Here is an 18,831-nt window from a genome sequence, read left to right on the forward strand (position 1 = left end):
TGGTTGGTTGCTGGGAAGTAAATTATGAACATTTATAAAAGTGTCTTAACTAAATACTTAAACGAAATATTCGACTCTGAAAATGCAACCGAATTTTTTTGCCGAATTTGGACTTCGCAAATTTGTTCATAACGTGGCGAGTAATTTGCGCTCCCATGTAAAAATGTCTATTCATTCTAAAGCAGATTTTACTTTTAAGAAGTAAATGGTGATATTATAATGCGAGATGCCTATTTACTGTCAGATTGATTTATTGACGAATCACAGTCAGCCTTACTCCCTTCGTTCTTCAACAGTTGATTTTACCCCTCGCCATTATCTTCTCGTCTATTAATTCCTATGTCTGTGGTACATGGTCATATTTGCAATACACCTACTACAAAATATTATAATGTTTTGTTTTTACTAAACTTATTCTCGATCCCATAGATGGCATCGGCAATCAATTCTAAAGCGGTCAGTGAAAAATTATGCAAGACATTACGACTACACCAACGCATGTAGCAATGGTACAAAAATCAGAGTTTTATCAAACAGAACAATGCTTTTAAATTAGGTATTATAATTAATAGTTCGAAAATGTATGCAGATTTATCTGGATTGACTCATTGACTAATTATATCTCAATCTTGTTCATTACGCTAACTTCGGCCTTGGACTCTTTTTGAATCCACTCAATCGTATAAGATCGAAAATGGTTATACCACACATTTACCTTAATGATGTTATTTTTCTGCATTCAGTCTATTCTCGTTCTTCCTCTGCCAGTATCACACCTCAATGCTCTGCTATACACATCATGATTGATACCAGAACTCCATTGTGGGTTACCAATTTACTTACTTTACTTGACCAATTTTTAGGGACTACTGTGTTCACTAGCGTTCAGTCCTCCATAAATGGAGTTTCCTGCATTAACCCTTTTGTTAATATTATCTTTATCAGCCTTCCAGTCTTTCGCAATCATACTTTACAATATTGTCCAGATCCATCATTCACTACCATGTTAGACAGTATTTTCGTGACCTTTCTTCTAAATACCGTGACTTTCGACTTTTTTAGGTCTAGTTTTTTTATCATTAGATCGTGGTTTGGCCTTTTTCCTACAGGGTTTTCAAATAAGAGGTGTCATTTTAAACAGCCCGTTATTTTGGTAGATATTACTTTTGAAGCTGTCATTTTTTAACATTTGACAAGTAGAAACTACGCCATTAATAAAAATGGAACGATTCACGTTTCAACAACGTATTTAAATTATTAAAATTCACTTAAGTGAATCAAATGCAAATCATCTTGAGTGATGAGGCCCATTTTCACCTCGGTGGCTTCGTCAACAAGCAAAATTGTCGCATCTGGGGATCGGAAAACCCAAGATTTATTGTTAAAAAGCCTTTCTTTTCTCAACGTGTGACTGTTTGGTGCGGTTTACGGTCCGGCGGAGTCATTGTACCTTACTTTTTCGAAAATGAGGCTGGAGCAACAGTTACGGAGAATGGATTGCGCTATCGAGAGATGATTAATTATTTTTTATGGCCGGAATTGGATGGTATTGATCTGGACAACGTTTACTTTCAACAAGATGGCGCTAAGTGCCACACAAGCAACGAAACCGTTGATCTTTTACGATTGAATATCAAAATAACACCTCTTATTGGAAATCCTTTATATATACATACTACTTGAATTGAAACGTTACTTGAAATGGCCACAGCCGTGTTTGATAACCAGATCTGAATAGTCAGGTACTTCCCCCCCCCCCTTCATCTTCCCCATCTCCTTCCCCTCCCCATTACCTGTCAGCCTCACAACATGCCTCAGTTGGAAGATACCATAGTTGCACTGACTCCAGATGGTTGGAAGCAGTATTCACATAAAACTCCATAACAATCGTAACATTAAATTTATGCATTTATTTAGAACTGTGGTATGTTGGAATTATTTTATTTTTATATATTTAACGCCCAGAGGGCTTTTACATGGTTGGTAGTATAATTTTAATTTGACAGATACTTTGAAACATATAAAAATAAGAACAAAATTACATTTGATAAAAGCTATGCAACAAGTCATACAAACACAAGAAACAAAAATAGAAAATTACAGCTATTTGTAGGTTATACATATGATTGTTGAAATAAATGTTTTAAATGAGGAATAAAACATATCTTTAATAAATTGTAAATGAACCATGTTAGAGTTAGAATTGATTTCAGATTAGGATGTATAGGCAACACATTGGTTACAATAAAATATTATTAAATACTTTCATCATATATTATGCACAATTTCTCAGTTGAGTGAGTTCTAGAGATATTCGTGCGTCCTCTGAACCCTATTTGAATAGGCGGGTTTTCGAATAACCACTTGCATGGCCGGATATTGTTATAATATTGTGTACGTTATCCGATAGCTGCAGTTGCATCGCATGCAGGTAATTGGCTATTTAGTCAGGTAATTTGTCATTAACGAAACCGACTTTGCAAACTTTTTGCGTGACATCTTGCAAACATAAAATTGTGTTTCCACTGATTATAATAATTAGCGAATTGTTACTTTTATCTCTTCTGACTTCTACATACTGATTTTAATATCGCAAGACTGAAGGAACCAAAGCGCAGTTCAGTCACAGAGTTGGAAGATTGGAATATCAGTCCAGATAATACCCTAAAATAAAGCTAGGATCTTAATGACGTAAGTGAAGCAACCGCGCACAAAATTATGCGACTTACGGCCCTAGTGTATTAGACAGGCCAGAGGTTGAATTTACCCTAACAAATCTCTAAAATAAAGTGGGAATCTTAACGACATAAATTATGAAGTCGTCTAAAAACAATGCGCGGGCGGCTAAATGGAGGGACCAAAGGTTGACATATGAAAATAAATCGTATGCCTACCGCTAATTTTATAGTTATAGTTAAAAAAAGTTTTATAAAATTTTGAAACCGTTTTACACAAAATATTTTAATGGTAAAGTCCTGTTTTTATTTGCCCTTAAATACCAATAAATTAAATCCGTAGGGATCCTTCTAAAAACATTTGAGATTTAAGTAATACGTTCATCAGAAATCATTAAAATATGAGCGTCGAGCAAACCCCCGTCATCACTGTTTCACGTATTTCGTTTGAGAGTCGTTAATATTGTGTTAAATTTAAGATTACCCACCGAATTTGCAAAAAATATTGACAATATTCTAGGTACTAAATTTATGATTCTATTATTTAATAATGATTCTAAATTATTGAAACAGCTTTTAGACAGGAGAATAGATGACAAGGTTGTGATATTAAAAAACAATTGAATGGCTAATTGAACCGATGTTTAAAAAATCTAAAAAAAGATCATAAATCTACGATAAGATATAATCCAACCAGATCAATATCCGGGGAGAGGACCAAACAATGTTACGTGTTCTATTACACATTAAGTGAACTGTAAAACCAATTTATAATAAAAAAAAACGATAGTTAGAAGCTCATTCAATTGGTTCTGAATATCACGGGAATAAGTGGAATGAAGGAAACAGCCTAACTGAATTCCCATGAATCCGGGCAATACGGGCTCTCGACGCACTTGCACTGGGTGAAATTTCCTCCACAACGAGATGAACGAGAAACGAGTGAATTTTGATATTTGCATATGAATGATACGACGACGAAACTAAGGTGGCACCTTATTGTTGTACGACACGAATTCGACTCAATTTGCGACAATTATTGCAACATAAATGTTCATAATCTCCAATGTGGGTAAGGCTGTTTTTAGGGAAGGAGATGGATAGTATAGGAAAAATGGTAGGTAATGCAAAAAACTGTTTCAATACTAAACAATTACGATTTTAAGTTTTACTGATTAAGTTATTCAAATGTAAAAATATTGTTGAAAGTTATCTTTATGAGGGAAATTAGATTGCATTTAGGTGTTTTTGGCGAGGGGTTATTAATACCTACCAGTTTTATTTTCTTTTAAATTATATGACTCGCGAAACATTAGGTAGGTACCTAATTTACGTAACTTTGTTTTGAAATTGTTTTCTAGCTTTGCACCCATTTATTAACAACTGTTGCGAGACTGTTGTATCGAGTTCAGAAGGTTTTTAATGAACAAATTCTGATTTACTTAACTCTGGTAGCAGGTAGTTGTAGGTATCTACTTATTGTTTCCTTCGCCAATAATCAGCCTTCTTCGACCATTGTTTTATCTTCAACTTTCATCTTTCTTATACTGCCAACTGCTTGGTCTCAATAATTATTCACGATCTCTGGCATTAGTACATGACAACTGGCAGGAAGCATTTAAAAATATTTTAATTCGACTGAGCTCTAGCATGTCCAAAGACGTAATGACCATAAATTAACGTAATGACCAAGCGTGGTAAAATACTCAAGTCACAAGACTAGGAAAAATAAACAGGATTCAGAAATGATGTTCGTTTAAATTTTAGGATGTACTATCACCTCCTTCTCGAAAGTTTCGGACAACCTTGCAGGGTCAATCAACGGGATAAATGTGGTCAGTGACTACTTGTAGTCATTATATACGGGGAGATTTGATTTGAATACGGGAAGACTTTCGTTCACGAGAACAACATATTATATTGGTGCAGTTTTGATCACGTAAAGTCAGATGTAGTCAGATTTGATCAAATACGGGAAGACTTTCGTTTATTAGAATATACATTGATGCAATTTTGATCACATAAAGTCAGATGTAGTCGGACTGATCCCCGAGACATAAGGGCAGATTTTTTGTTCTTTTGAGTAAGGCTATCCCGAAAAATTGGCTGGAGAAGATGGTGGTACAACACTGCTTTATACATAATAATTTTGGATAGATACTCTATATACATAACTGGACTACGAACAAGATAGTGGCATTTTCGGAAAGACTTATTGAATATTTTATTTTTTATAATGTTTTCTGAAATCTTAACCAAAACTAAAAGCAATATCTCTGTACTTATTTTGGGTTCTTTCTCCGATGAATTGAATCTGGATTATGTTTATTTCAAGCTAATGCAATCATCACGCCCTTTTGCTCCTTTGACCCGATGATGTGCCCACCGCCTGCCACATCGGCAAATTGGCCTATGTGCCAATGAGGGGCCACCGACCAGCGCGGTCGTGCCTTAAATATTCATGACCATTATCGGCTGCTATTATTAGCATGGCCATTTGCATTCAGAGCGAGGAGAGTAGGTAGATGCGCTGATTATAGAGAAATGGGACTAGACAAGTTGTGCCGGCCAGAGGTCAGGCGCGGTGGTGCCGAGTGGTTGGGTAATGTGGCACAATGGAAGGCCCGTAACGGAGTTTTGGCACCACCACTTGTACGTGTAATAATTAACATTTTAATATTCTAGCATGATATCAGATTAAACTCAACAGCAATATTTTTAACACAATTGTCGATTTCAGACGTAATTTGAAGCAATAGAGATGGAACATGAACAATTATAAGTATGAAAACGTTCGTAAAAAAGTGTTTTTTGATAGCCCGTGCAGTTTGGTCATTAGTAGGCTTCCATGCCATATCTTTCTTTACTCCTTTTATTTTTATGGTCTATGCGTCTTTTGCAAAAGGTTCTCAAACTTTTTGGCTAATCAATCCTCTTACAAGAATATTTGTTCTTCAGAATATTAAACTCGCAAATTCTTTTTCACCTGCACTTACACAGACAGAATTTAGGCAGTTCATATAAGGCATAGAGGCATCTCACCAAAATAGTTATGATCTGCCTTAGTCCATGGATGCAAACAAGGTCCACGAAAAAGACAAATGCTACACAGAAAAAAATATGCAGAAAATATTTAAACAACAATAATTGACCGATTAGTGGCTTAGTTTACAAATGCGTTTTAATTCGTCATTCGAATAGGTACCATTATAATATTGAGTTACGTTTTTTTTTGCTTCGTGTATTATCGACAAAAATAATAATAAACACAATACACGGTGTCCGGAAACTCGTAGTACAAATGTGAAACTTGTGAATCTACATTACATTTCGAATCGATTTTGAGATATAACTTTTTGATTTGATCTTTCGTTTCAGAGTAAATCGAATCTAAAGCTGGAATTTTTAAGAAAATTATTAAAAAAAATTCTTTCTCTTTGGGGGTTAAGCTCGGTTGTTTGAAGTATTTTTAAATGCGTCGAAGCGAAGACACGACTCCAAAAGTTTTTTTAAACCCAAAATAATTTATGGAAAAAGGTTTAAAAAATTTTTGCGCTCCGCATTTAAAAGTGGGTTCTCTGTGTGATGTAGATTCGCCAGCGTTCCCCTTGTACGACGAGTTTCAGAACACCACAACCATTATATTTCATCGAAATTTAATATGTATCTATCTTTGAAATTTCAGACTGGTAGATATTCTCGTATAACCATTGATATTTTTTTTTGATAAAAGAGTATTATTTTTTCCATTCAAACAATTAATTTTTACTTAAAAACTATTTTCAAATTTTGTACTTGTACTATCATGTAGAATCCCCTCCTGAAATTTGTGCACTTTACCCCCGGGCACCTTGTGTATTAGGGTGGGTATACATATTCTGGGTCAGGAGTAATAAAACAATAATTAAACTTTCTTGTGATTTAAAAAAATTATAGCAGCGATGAATTGATTGTCATGTTAGAGTTAGTAAGTAGGTAATCGTCTAAGTATCTCGTTGATAAAAAACATAGTTGATTAAAAAGTAATGTAATTTTATAATCACATTAGTAAAAATAGTCCGAAAATAGCAGCCGCACGAAGGCATTACTTTGTGAGCACGTCTCTTCTTGACTTCGTGCTCATACATCGAGTGTAGGCTGTTGTAGCCATCATCGGATTCCGTTATTACATCGGTGTATTTTAAAGTACCTATTAATACGAATTTAATATTGGCCAACGGAGAAAGATGTTTAACAAATTGCTTCCTTCAGCGAGTTGCAAAACATATATGTACCTAATATTATTAACGGAACAGAGATAGCCATAAATCGAGCGGTCGTCTAAGTGGATTCATCTAAATTACTAGGTGAAATGGTATTTTCTGTAGCTTCCAAATTGCGGTAAATCCGTATCATAAATAAAAACAGCCTTTACTGTAAAATATGCTCTGCCATTTGCAACACAGACAATAAATACTTGTAAATTCCTATAAACTAATAAATCCTTCTTGTGAATTATTCTGCGTTATTACCTAATTGTATCACAGCGCCCTTGTATTTGAGGTAATTTTTCACAAAAATGGCGGTATAAAAAATTATCCAATTATTATCATTATCTTCTGATTGAATGTTGTGTTTGCAAGATGTGATCATGACTCTATTTACAAAAAAAAAACACCAAATCAAGAAATGCTTATAGTACCGAATGAAGGCTGTAAATATGTTACTTCATTCCAAAAGCGCCAATGTCAGTTTTTCAAATTACACGAGGCCTATTTGAATTTTTCTCTTTTTAGCAACTTTTAATTTTTTGAGAAGCGATTTTTTTAATAGTCCTTTCTCGAAATCGAAAGGTTCTTTTAGAATTCGGTCCGATTTCGATGTGATATCGCAAAAAACTATATACCTATCGAAAAACTGACATTGGCCATTTTAAAAGCAAAAGTCACAGAAATATTTATTTATTTATTCTTTTTTTTCTTCCCACTATCTCACTGGGTAATTCCTATGTAGATATGAGCAGCTTTACAATTATATTCAATCAAAATGAGTAACTCACATAGATCACATCGAATATAGGGCTCCTAAGAATCCTGAGGTGATTCATGACAGAAGCCACGACATGGGCAATCCAAAATCACCACTCTCAGCCAGTATGGCATTATTTTTACCAATATATTAAGTAGGTATATAATAATTATTTGTTTATTTTGTTTCAGGGTAGGAAATGTGGTGTAGAACGGTGCTGGGGGCGGGGGGAGGTGGAGTATGGTGGATCCTCCTCGCATATAGTCTGCTATCTCCATATGCTGAGGGTGCTGTCAGAAGGTAATGGTTTCTCCTATATCTTATATTATGTCCCTTTGATACTTTAGATTAGGTTTGACCTGAGGACGTATAGCTACTATCCAGTTTTGTTATCCTCCTTGGACTGGGATGCTTCACATTATTTTTTACATCCTACGTTTTTTAAAACACTTTTAAAAGTTGTTATAACTAACATAACTTTGGAATTATTATGTAACCATATTCTACATGCACACTGTACATAAACAAAAGCAAAAGAATTTTTTAGGTAAGTTATTATAGCCTTCTTGTAACTAAATTCAGTGCAGTTGAATACGTCTACTATTTATGAAAAAGTATTCGCAACTGCTTGCAATCTACTTATAAGCGAATATCTAAATGACTCAGTCCTGATATTATTGTTGTGATTAAAAATAATTTTGATTGAGTATTTCTAGTTGGTATGTGGAAAGTAACTAGGCAAAGTAAACCAGGGCTGTCTATAATACCAATAACAATTTTAAAAATATAAGTCAAGTCAGAAACAAGTCTTCTATCTGAGAGTTTTAATAATTTCAATATTTTAGAGTGGTTTCAATAAGTAGACCGAGTTTGTAGAAAATTATGGCGAATATTTCAATGGAATCAGGGTGGATTTTAAATTGAGGAGACCAGATAGAGAAATTATATTCAACCTGACTTCAAACTAAATAAGGAAATTAGAATTAGTAAGATAAGTCTCTGCCTTTATGGAGAATGAAGCAAAGCATTTTTAATACTTTATTTGTCACTACATTGATGTATGAAAATTTTTTTGATTTGGAATAAAAAATAATGCTTAGATCATCAATTCCATTGACAGAGGTGAGGGAAACATTATCAATGTTATATTGGTAGTTCAAAGGTTGATTTATTCTGAAAACTCTTATTACGTGGTATTTACTAATGCTTAGATAAAGTTTGTTAGATACATATGATTAAGCGGTATTTACTAATGTTTAGATAAAGCTTGTTAGATACATATGATTAAGCGGTATTTACTAATGTTTAGATAAAGTTTGTTAAATGTGCATATACGCCAATATTGTAATTTATTTTAATGTAAATAAGTCATCAATAGTTTTTATGAGTTTTTTTACAAGTTTATGGCGCAAAAGGGTATTTTTGAGACATAAAAAAAAGTGAAAACAATATTTTTTCTATAATCTATTTTCAGAAAACGAGACACGAAAGCTTACATCATTGATCCAGTTGGAATACCACTGTCGAGACCATCGAAAGTTCCGGCCAAAGTTGGAAGCCCTGCGGCACTCCTACAGCCAGACAGATATGAATTCTACACATTCGACGAAAGCGGTGAACTCATCAAGAGACTTATGACCCTGAGAGAGATACAGGAAATTATTGCCACGGGAGACGGAGACGATGGACACGTCTTAACCATAGCTCAGTCAGACATCACCAAACCAGCAGTCGAATTCAACTTCCAACCTCCGTCGCATACGAAGGTGCACAATATTGTCTCTAACGTACAAAATGTTCTTAAGGCTGAAATGGAAGCACAAAAAACTCATCCACCTAAAGAAAATATATTCGATACTCCAGACGTGTCTTCATCTTGGAGTATGATTTTACCAGCCATCTTTGGAAATACAGGAGGCAGCATAGCTCCAGAAAGCTTGATTTCGATGCACTCCGTACCAGAAACTGATGTCATAACCAATAACAAACAAGAAGAAACTGTGACAGAAAAACAAACGCCAGATAACGAAAAGGGCGCTTTCACAAAGCTCATTGAAAATATTACTGAATCGTATCATATTCATAATCATGATGATGAGTCTGATGACATTGACGGAGATGTAGATACCTATTCTCAGGTAGAAGATTTGATTGAAGAAGAGTTAACGAATTTCGCATCTAAAACGACCGATGGTATATTGCTAGATAACGAGAGTTCGTCATCTGTAGCATTGAAGAATCCAACAACAGTTCAAATAAAAATTGAACAAACAACAGAAGTATTTAAACCATCCACTGAAAAAATAACATCAACAACTTCTTCCAAGCCTGTCATAATGTCCACGACAGTAAAATCGGTACCAAATGTAGACAAAATAGTCGTAATCAAAAGGAGACCAGTTTCTCAAACTACAACAGAAATAATATATACAACACCAAAACCCTTTGCAACTGAAAGTGAACAGATAACTGAAGAAGTTATCCTTACAGAGGTTTCTTTAGTAACAAGACAACCTGTACTCCAAATAAATAAAAATAAAGAAACTGTGACTTCAAAGAAACCAGAAATGACAATTGAAAATATTAAACCAACTCAAAGAACAACCGTGATGCAAACTACAACGGAAATAATAAATAAAATACAATCAACAAAACCCATTGTAACTTTAAAGGCTGATCAGACAACAGTAAAGCCGAATATTTCCAACGAGAAACCATTGTTCGTAAGAAAACCAGTAAACCAATTGAATGAAAATAAAATCAGTTTTAGTACAAATGAGGATGTAGAAATTATAAATGAAAAACTTGTTGAAAGGACAACAACACCTATTTTAAAAATAAAAACCGAAAAGCCTACTGAAATAACAACGGTCAATTCAAACCCTAGCATACCTACATCAGAAAGCCTAACAACTACCTACAAACCGGTAATAAATACAGAAAAAATAATTCAATCTGTAGAAAAACCAATTCTTGTGGATGATACCACAGTGAAAACTACGCTTGGTAATAAGGTAGGTTCTGATCAACTTGATAAAGAAATAAATATTATTCCTGAGGTCACAGATAAAACAGAATCTGAAATGGATACTGAGAATTATGATTATACTACAATCAGTAAATACGGGACAAAAGAAGAACTCGAAGAAACTACTTCAGAAGTCGAAAGGGACACAGAAGTGCCAACAACAGTTATTACTGCAGCACCAATTGATAAAAACATTAAAAATGGTTCTTCTAGTATCCAAACTAAAGGCACAGCAAATACTGAAAATGTTACTACGCTAAACCCAACCACCGAAAAAAATAGTAATACAAAATCGGATGTCTTGCAAAAGGTACCTTCAACGACAACCAAAACTGAATCCACAGCTGAAAATTTAAAAGCAGCCACTAATTCAGATACCACTCAAAAATATAAAGTGGAAACAACTACTGTAAAAATTGGAATTGCACCAAGTATCGCAAATAATAATGAACCATCTGCTCAGTTGAATAATAAATTTGTACCTCCTTCAGTTGTGACCGTTGCAAATAAAGAAAAAAATAATGAAATTCAAAAAATAAAACCCAATTTGCCTCTCGAGAGTGGTGTCACAGAGATTGAAAATATTAAAGCCGACGTCAAAGTAAATTCGACAACCCAAAAAGCAGTTTTTGAAAAGAAACCAACATATCAATTTGTCAACAATCAAGTAGTTAATAACTCTTTAAGTGCCGACTCAGGTTTAATTTCAAAACCCATTGATCAAATTAATAAACCAAATGAGACTCAAACAGCCAAGACAACAACAAAACCAACCATTGACGAGCAGACGAAAATAAAACCTGTCACAGATAGCACAGTATTCGTTAAATCTACAACTCCTTTAATAAACCAAAACAAAGTTGTGATTGTGAAAGAATCAGCAAAAAATAAAACCAAAGAAACAGAGGAAAAAACTACAATAATAAATGAGAATATAAAAGCCACAACAGTTAAAATTGCACAGAACGAAAAAAATCAAAATACTCAACCAATTGGAAGTCATCTTGATGATATTAATGTTATTGCAACTACTTACAAGCCGATCGTTAAAAAGTCTTCTACAGTATCAGGGCTAACTAGCGAAGTAACGAAAAATGACTTGAAGGACGAATTCGTTTCTATTAAAGATTCAATGGACAAACTATCTGCAACTCCGTCAGATAAAAACACAACTAAAACCACCAAGCCAATGTCAGAGAATATCATGAAAGAGGAGTCAGCTGTGGTAAAAGTTTCTGGAACATTGTTTAGTGACCCACAAACAACAAGTTTATATGAACAACAAATTACACGTCGGACTACCCCTGAGAGTTTGTTTGTCAAAATAAGTTCATCCGATTCCAATGGTCTGCTTGATGATCCTGATACCAAAAGCAATGTGACTAAGCAAAATTCAAACACTTCAAGTGAACCACCGCCATCAACAAAACCGATTAAACATAATACAGTCACAGATAAACCTGCCCAAAATACAGTAGAGGCTAATCCCGGACTAGATATCTATCAATTGTTGACTCAAATATCAATGGACCTAAGAGAACCCAACAATAGTTATAAGCCAGAGAATATATCAGGAAGCCCATTTGCAAACATAGTTCAAGATTTACTAAATCCTAATGTAAGTGAAATAACAATTGGAGAAGATATAGTTCATGAATCATTCAAAACAACCACGCAAAACATTATTAACAGTGAACAAGAAAATAGTTCTAAAATATCAACAATTTCAACAACAACTAATACATTGACAAGCGGAGCATCAGTTACCAAAAAAGTAGAAAGCACCACAAAAGCGGTTAAAGGGACTTTAAGCATCACTCAAGAAACTAGTTCTGCAAAACCTGTGTCGCCAACAACAGCAGTTAAGGACAGTGTTATCACATTTCTTAGTAAGCCAATAACTGAAAAGGACAGCATTAAATCAGAATCCCTCATTAAAGCCAATACATCAAATATTGCATTAAATGGACACATTTCCGATAATACTCAATCATCAACAGCTAAAACGGAAACAGTTCCATCGCGATTAAGCACCACACCATTTGCACCCACAGAAGAAAAGAAAAATATAAATCAAGTATCAAAACCAACCACAGAAATTGTTGAAAACCTATCAGATTCGATAACCAATCTTATTTCTCAAATAAATAATGAGGATTCTCAAACAACAGTTTTTCCAACAACGTATGATGAATATTTAGACAGTGAGGAAAATACATTCACAACAATGGACTCTAGCTACTACAATGATGAAGAAAGTACGAGCGAAATTGAAATTGAAATAGATCAAACAACTATTACACCCCTAGTGCAAGCAACTGAAAAGGCGGAAGATCCAACAACACAAAAAATAATTAAAAGCACAACAACTCAACAAACCGAAGAAATGATAATAAAGCAGACTACAGAAAGAACTCCAACCAAAATAATTGCCACAACTGTAAAACCAATTACACAAGAGGAACAAATTACCACTGCTATATCTAAAACAGAAATCCCAACAACGGAAACAAATAACAATGACCAGATGACACCTTCATTGGCATTGAATCAAATAAAATCCAATCATACTAAAGAAAACATAAAAATCCATTCAACAACAGAAACCGTGATTCAAAATACTACAGAGGCACCAAAAATTAGTACGAAACATGAAGAACCTATAAAAATTGTAACTACAACCGAAAAAATACAAGAGAAGACAAAAACAACACCATCGTCAACTACCATGGAAAACACAAAAGCTACTGCCATGACAGAAGATGAAGAGCTAATGGAAATGCTAAATAAGTATAGTCAAATGTTCAAAATGCCAGAAGATAATGATAAAGGCAATGATTCAGAGAGCCCAACCGAACCTCCAAAATTATCAATGACTACCAATGAAAAGCCAAACAAAGAAACAATCAAGAAAGCTGATCAACTCCCCAAAAGCAACAGTACATTAATCAATAAAGCAAATGAAAAGATTAATCTTCTTAACATTAGTGTAACAAAAACAGGAGTCTGGGATAAAGTAAATAAAGATAATGCAGAAATTGATGAAGTTTTGTCATCAATTAAAAAGGTTACCTCGAACTTAAAATCACCTCAGATAATAAAAAATAACACTAAAGTGGCGTATGACAAAATAGCTTATACTCATGCGGAGCTACCAATCAAAGAAATTCCAAATAATAATCGACTGGTATTAAGGAAAGAAACATTAAATACTGAAGTTCCTGTTAAACAAAACATAACAAGATCAAGCACCAAAAAACCAGAATATAAAGTTGCAACAACATCAGATTCAATAAAATCTCACAATGAAATCGACGCAATAAATACTCAATTAAAAACTCTGAATGATTTAATGTCAACTAAAAAAGAAACAAGTACACTCGCAGCTATACCACAAACAAAATCTGAAGACAGTACCACATCGAAATCTCAAGTACTTCAAGAAAAAATAGATAATTTATCAAAAGACATCATAAATAAGACGCTTGCAAATCAAAATGCAAGCAATTCAGCAATTGTTGAAAAGAAGAACAACACAAATGTTGATAGTCAATGGAAACTGATTCCAACTGTTTATCCTCATAATGAAACATTAAAACCAAACATAATTAAGAACAGGGTATCTATACAAAATGTTGAACTGCCTCTAGCCTATCAGAGACCACAAAGCCCTCAAAATAATGTAAATGGTTTAAAGAATTATCAATCTCAGCATATTGGTCAAATTCACCTTCCAGGATTAAATGGAGGGGAAGGTTTAGAAAAGACAACAGCTGGACTGAGCGAAGATGTTTTCCAATTTTCAGAACTTTGCAACGAATTGGCTTTTAGATATTGGAATGCAGTTTCATCTAGTGATAATGGTATAGATCCCAAAAGAAGTTTAGCCGTGTCTCCATTTGCAATGACTTCTATTCTAGCCATGATGTTCTTGGGAGCCAGAGGAGCTACGTCAGGAGAAATGAATGAAATTTTAAAGCTCGATGATATGGTCACATTCAACCCTCACATAGTTTTCAAAAATGTCACTGAATCAATCGAAGTATCCAAGAAATCTGGGGTGGCAACATCTTGCTTTATCAGGGAAATATTCAGTGACAGGGCAAAGGGACGATTGTTGAGCTTTTATAAGGAAAGAGTTCAACAGTTTTACAGTGGACACGTTGAAGAAGTGAATTTCAAAGTTATTGGTGATGTCATCAGAAGACGAACAAATCTATTGGTAAAGAGGCACACATGGGGAAAGATACCTGAATATATTAAAGCCAATAACATGATATTACGACCACCACTATCAATTTTCTCAGCCAACATTTTCCAGGTGAGTCAAACTCTTACTAGTCCCACTTCTTCGTATCCCTTCTGGCATCCAGCTTCCCACATAGGCCTCATTCAACTATCTACAGTTGTTTCTGGCGGCTCTCATCATAAAATCACTTGTGCCCTTTATGTAAATGATTCTATTTCGATTTTCAGACGGATTGCTCTGTGGCATCAACAGATGGAAGAGACGGAGAAATGTATTTTGTTGTATCACCAACAATACGTCAGAGGCGACTGATTCCTGTTCCAGCAGTTTTATTTAGAGATAATTTCCTGGCTGGGTATGTTCCTGAACTAGACGCCACAGTGGTCGCTATAGATAAAGGTGATCAGATAGTCAGCACGATCTTCGTCATGCCGGGACAGCAAGGAAGTACAGCACAAGGAGATGACATCATTGATCTACAAAGACGGCTACTGAAATCAGCACTTAATAATAATACATGGACCACACTACTTAAGTCCCTGATTCCACGTCAAGGCTTAGAACTCCAAATCCCTAGGTTTTCACACCGATCCGTCATCAATGGATCCTCAGCACTGAAACAAATGGGACTCAAAGACCTATTTGATTCTGAAAATGCCGATCTACGAGGATTAAACGGGCAGACTAACGATTTGTATTTATCAGACATTATGCTGGTGAACACGTTTTCAACATGCGGAGAAGGAATCATCGGAGATCAACATCACGTTGAAGTGTATCCCGGTGAACCGAACAAAGTACAGCGCCGACTTTGGAGATCGCCGCACAGACCTATTATTCAGGATACCCCAAACAAACAAATGGTTAGCGAGATTTGGGACGAACCAAGGGACTATCAGAGGGCATTCCACGATCCTCTCCACGACATGAGCTATTTGAATATGCCTCTTCATCTCAGGCCGAGACAAGCGAGACTTCCTGATTCAATACCAGAACCACCGAGACTCAAGTTCGACCGACCTTTCATGTTCTTCGTCAGACACAATCCAACCGGATTAATACTGCACATGGGCAGATACAACCCAAGATTACTACCTTAGTTATATATATTAAGTGAAAAAGGACTGTTAAATTAAATTCTAGCTTTTGAGCTTCAGGAATAAATATTACAAAACTCAATGGTTTGCGAGAATATTATGAGTTATCGCTGAGATTAACGCCTAATTTAAGAAATTTCTTTTTTTGAACCAGTGAGGTAGGACTCAACTCAACTGAATGATATTTATAAAAATAAATTTCTTAATGGCGTAATAATAATATAAACAAAACATTGAGCAATCGAGTCAAGCGGATAGGGAAGGTTTGTGGGCAAAATACTATATAATTATATGCACAAAAATTCTAAAAGAATCAATGGGAATAGCTTGAAAGATTTACAAAAAAGTTTGCAAGTAAACTAAATCAAATGACAAGTTATTTGAAAAATTAGGACAAAAGTACATACATAGTAAAAACAAAATTAACTGTATTGAATACTTAGATAATTTATTTACAAGCTCAGCACTATGGGCAAACGAATCTATTCTTGGCAAGAAGTTAATTGCTAAAATGTTAAAATGTGAATCTTCCGTATTAGTTGCTTTAAGGTGAAGCAAAACATCAAATTCAGGACAAAGAAAGCATTCCATTGTCAGGAGACTATAGACCATTTTTAGACTGCTTCTACTTTACTTAAATAATAGCTGTACCCCGCCACGCATTGCTGTGGCTCAGCCTGTCTGGGCAGATAGAGAAACAATTGCATGTGTTGCTTTTATGTCCAACAGATGGCACTGTTTAAAAAAAAATGCATGTTTTTACCTGTCACAGGTGACATCTATACAGGGTGTATCGGCACGTACCCGACAAACTTTAACCAGCTATTCCTTAGCATATTTGGAGTAAAAAATCTTATGTGCACTTTGCTGTCCGGTAACGTTTTTTTTTAATAAAAAATTTAGTATTCATATTTTCACCACTGTTTTATCCTTTGTCAAAGTTTGAAAACCCATCTGGCAATATTTTATTCGAATTCCGTTGAATGATGTACGTGTGTACCTATATTGGCGCGCTTTTACAATCACAAAGAAATGGCACGGCACCATTCGTCTCATTTTTAACTATTATTATGTAGTGTGTGCGAAAGAGCGAAGACGCTTTTCGACATACATGCTTATAACAGCTGTTGAACACGAAAAGCAATGCCAATGACAGTGATGAAGTGGAGAAATTTTTAATTTTTTTGTATTTAATTGAAAAAAAAATGCTACCGGACAGCAAAGTGCCCATAACATTTTTTACTCCAAATGTGCTAAGGAATAGCTGGTTAAAGTTTGTCGGGTTAGTGCCAATACACCCTGTATAATATAGGTATAAAAAAACACACGCGTATTTGAATGCAACGTTGTGTCAAAAATTCAAAGCTATCGGCGAAGAACTTTAGGAGATTTAAGATTTTGAACGAGCGAACATTAACATTTTTATTTATATAAGATTATTAGAGAAGATATTTTGAATTTAAGTGTTCGTTATTTGTAATAATGTTGTATTTTAGAGCACTTACTCGGAATACTCTGCAATAATAAGGAGCAATTAGATATCTAATAATAATAAATTTCAATGAGTTGAGACATTGTTATCATTATTCAAATGTTAAGTTAAATTTTTTAAACCCATTTATTAATAGGTTTTTAAAAAAACGCCTCATACAATAAAACGCAAATGACATTATAAAACTATACAAAAGCACACCTAATTATTGGTAGGTATGTCTTTGCACTTAGAATGTATCTATAGTAAAATAATATTCCTAATATTATGTGTCAACTTTGTATTAATAAAAGAAAATTAAAATACACCTGGATTTCTTTGGGTATTGTCCTTCACAATTGAAAAAAAGTGAACAAATACATAATATCAAATGCCGTCATCTTATCCAAAATATATTTATAAAAATGTATATTGTACTTATAGCTAATAAAATAAGAAAATTGTTGTATTAAAAATAAATAATTTTGTTAAAACAAATTGTGTATTATTAAAAATGTACATTCATACATGACCGGTGCTACAAACCTTGAAGAGTCTTGGCAGCCTTCAGGAAACACCTCCACTTCTACTGGACTCATGCTGTCATTAAATAGAAGTCTCTTTGGTGGTCGATTTTCTCCCACTCTTGCTAAGGGTCCTGCCCAGCCGAGCCATTCCAGGTTTTATAAATCTTGTTATTGAAAAAACAGATGGTATATTCAGAATGATATTAGACAAGTTCCGCGGATGTACAAAGAAAGAAATGTCAATCTCTCCACAATTCAATATTGTTCTGCCTTACTGTTATTGTGAGAAATATGATCTAAAGGGTGTTAGGAAGAGATAACACCACGCTTTATATTCAAAATCTAGAAGTCAACTATAGTAGAATTAAAATGCACTATAAAATGAACCAAAGGTTCCAACCACAATTTAGAAAAAAAAATTAAACTTGCAACATTTTTTAATGAATTACTTTTCATATGAAACTACAAGAAAGTGAGGCAACAGTAAAATACATTTGTTTAAGCACGTCGTCCCACTGGCTCGGTAATGACAAACACCGGAGATTGTGCACAGAAAAGTAAAGTTCACCACGGTTTGCAAAGCAGCCATTGTGGGATTTTTCCGCACAGGGTCACAGGATTTTGTCGATTTCGTAACGTTACCGAGCCAGTGGGACGAAGGGTAACTAAACGATTGTTGTTTTTTGGTTATCAATAATTTTAGTTCAATGTTTAAGATGAAAAAACGTAAGGTGAGCCATTATGAAAACTTTTTAATATTTGAATATTTCAAAAATG

The 18,831-nt window shown here is 34.5% G+C and overlaps 1 protein-coding gene across 1 annotated transcript in view; it reads left to right on the forward strand.

The window, feature by feature from the left end:
- LOC149419866 (uncharacterized) overlaps nt 1-16,971 on the forward strand; it is a 42,783-nt gene extending 25,812 nt beyond the window's left edge. Inside the window, exons 2-4 of the mRNA XM_089637347.1 lie at nt 7,874-7,982; nt 9,157-15,031; nt 15,187-16,971. Coding sequence (XP_089493473.1) covers nt 7,882-7,982; nt 9,157-15,031; nt 15,187-16,059 — 6,849 coding nt within the window. The 5' untranslated portion in view covers nt 7,874-7,881 and the 3' untranslated portion in view covers nt 16,060-16,971. The remainder of the gene's footprint in view (nt 1-7,873; nt 7,983-9,156; nt 15,032-15,186) is intronic.
- The last annotated feature ends 1,860 nt before the right edge of the window (nt 16,972-18,831 follow it).

This window comes from Hesperophylax consimilis, chromosome 11 (assembly GCF_061612785.1).
Source record: "Hesperophylax consimilis isolate HC1 chromosome 11, BYU_Hcon_1.0, whole genome shotgun sequence".
NCBI classification, from domain to species: Eukaryota; Metazoa; Arthropoda; class Insecta; order Trichoptera; family Limnephilidae; genus Hesperophylax; species Hesperophylax consimilis.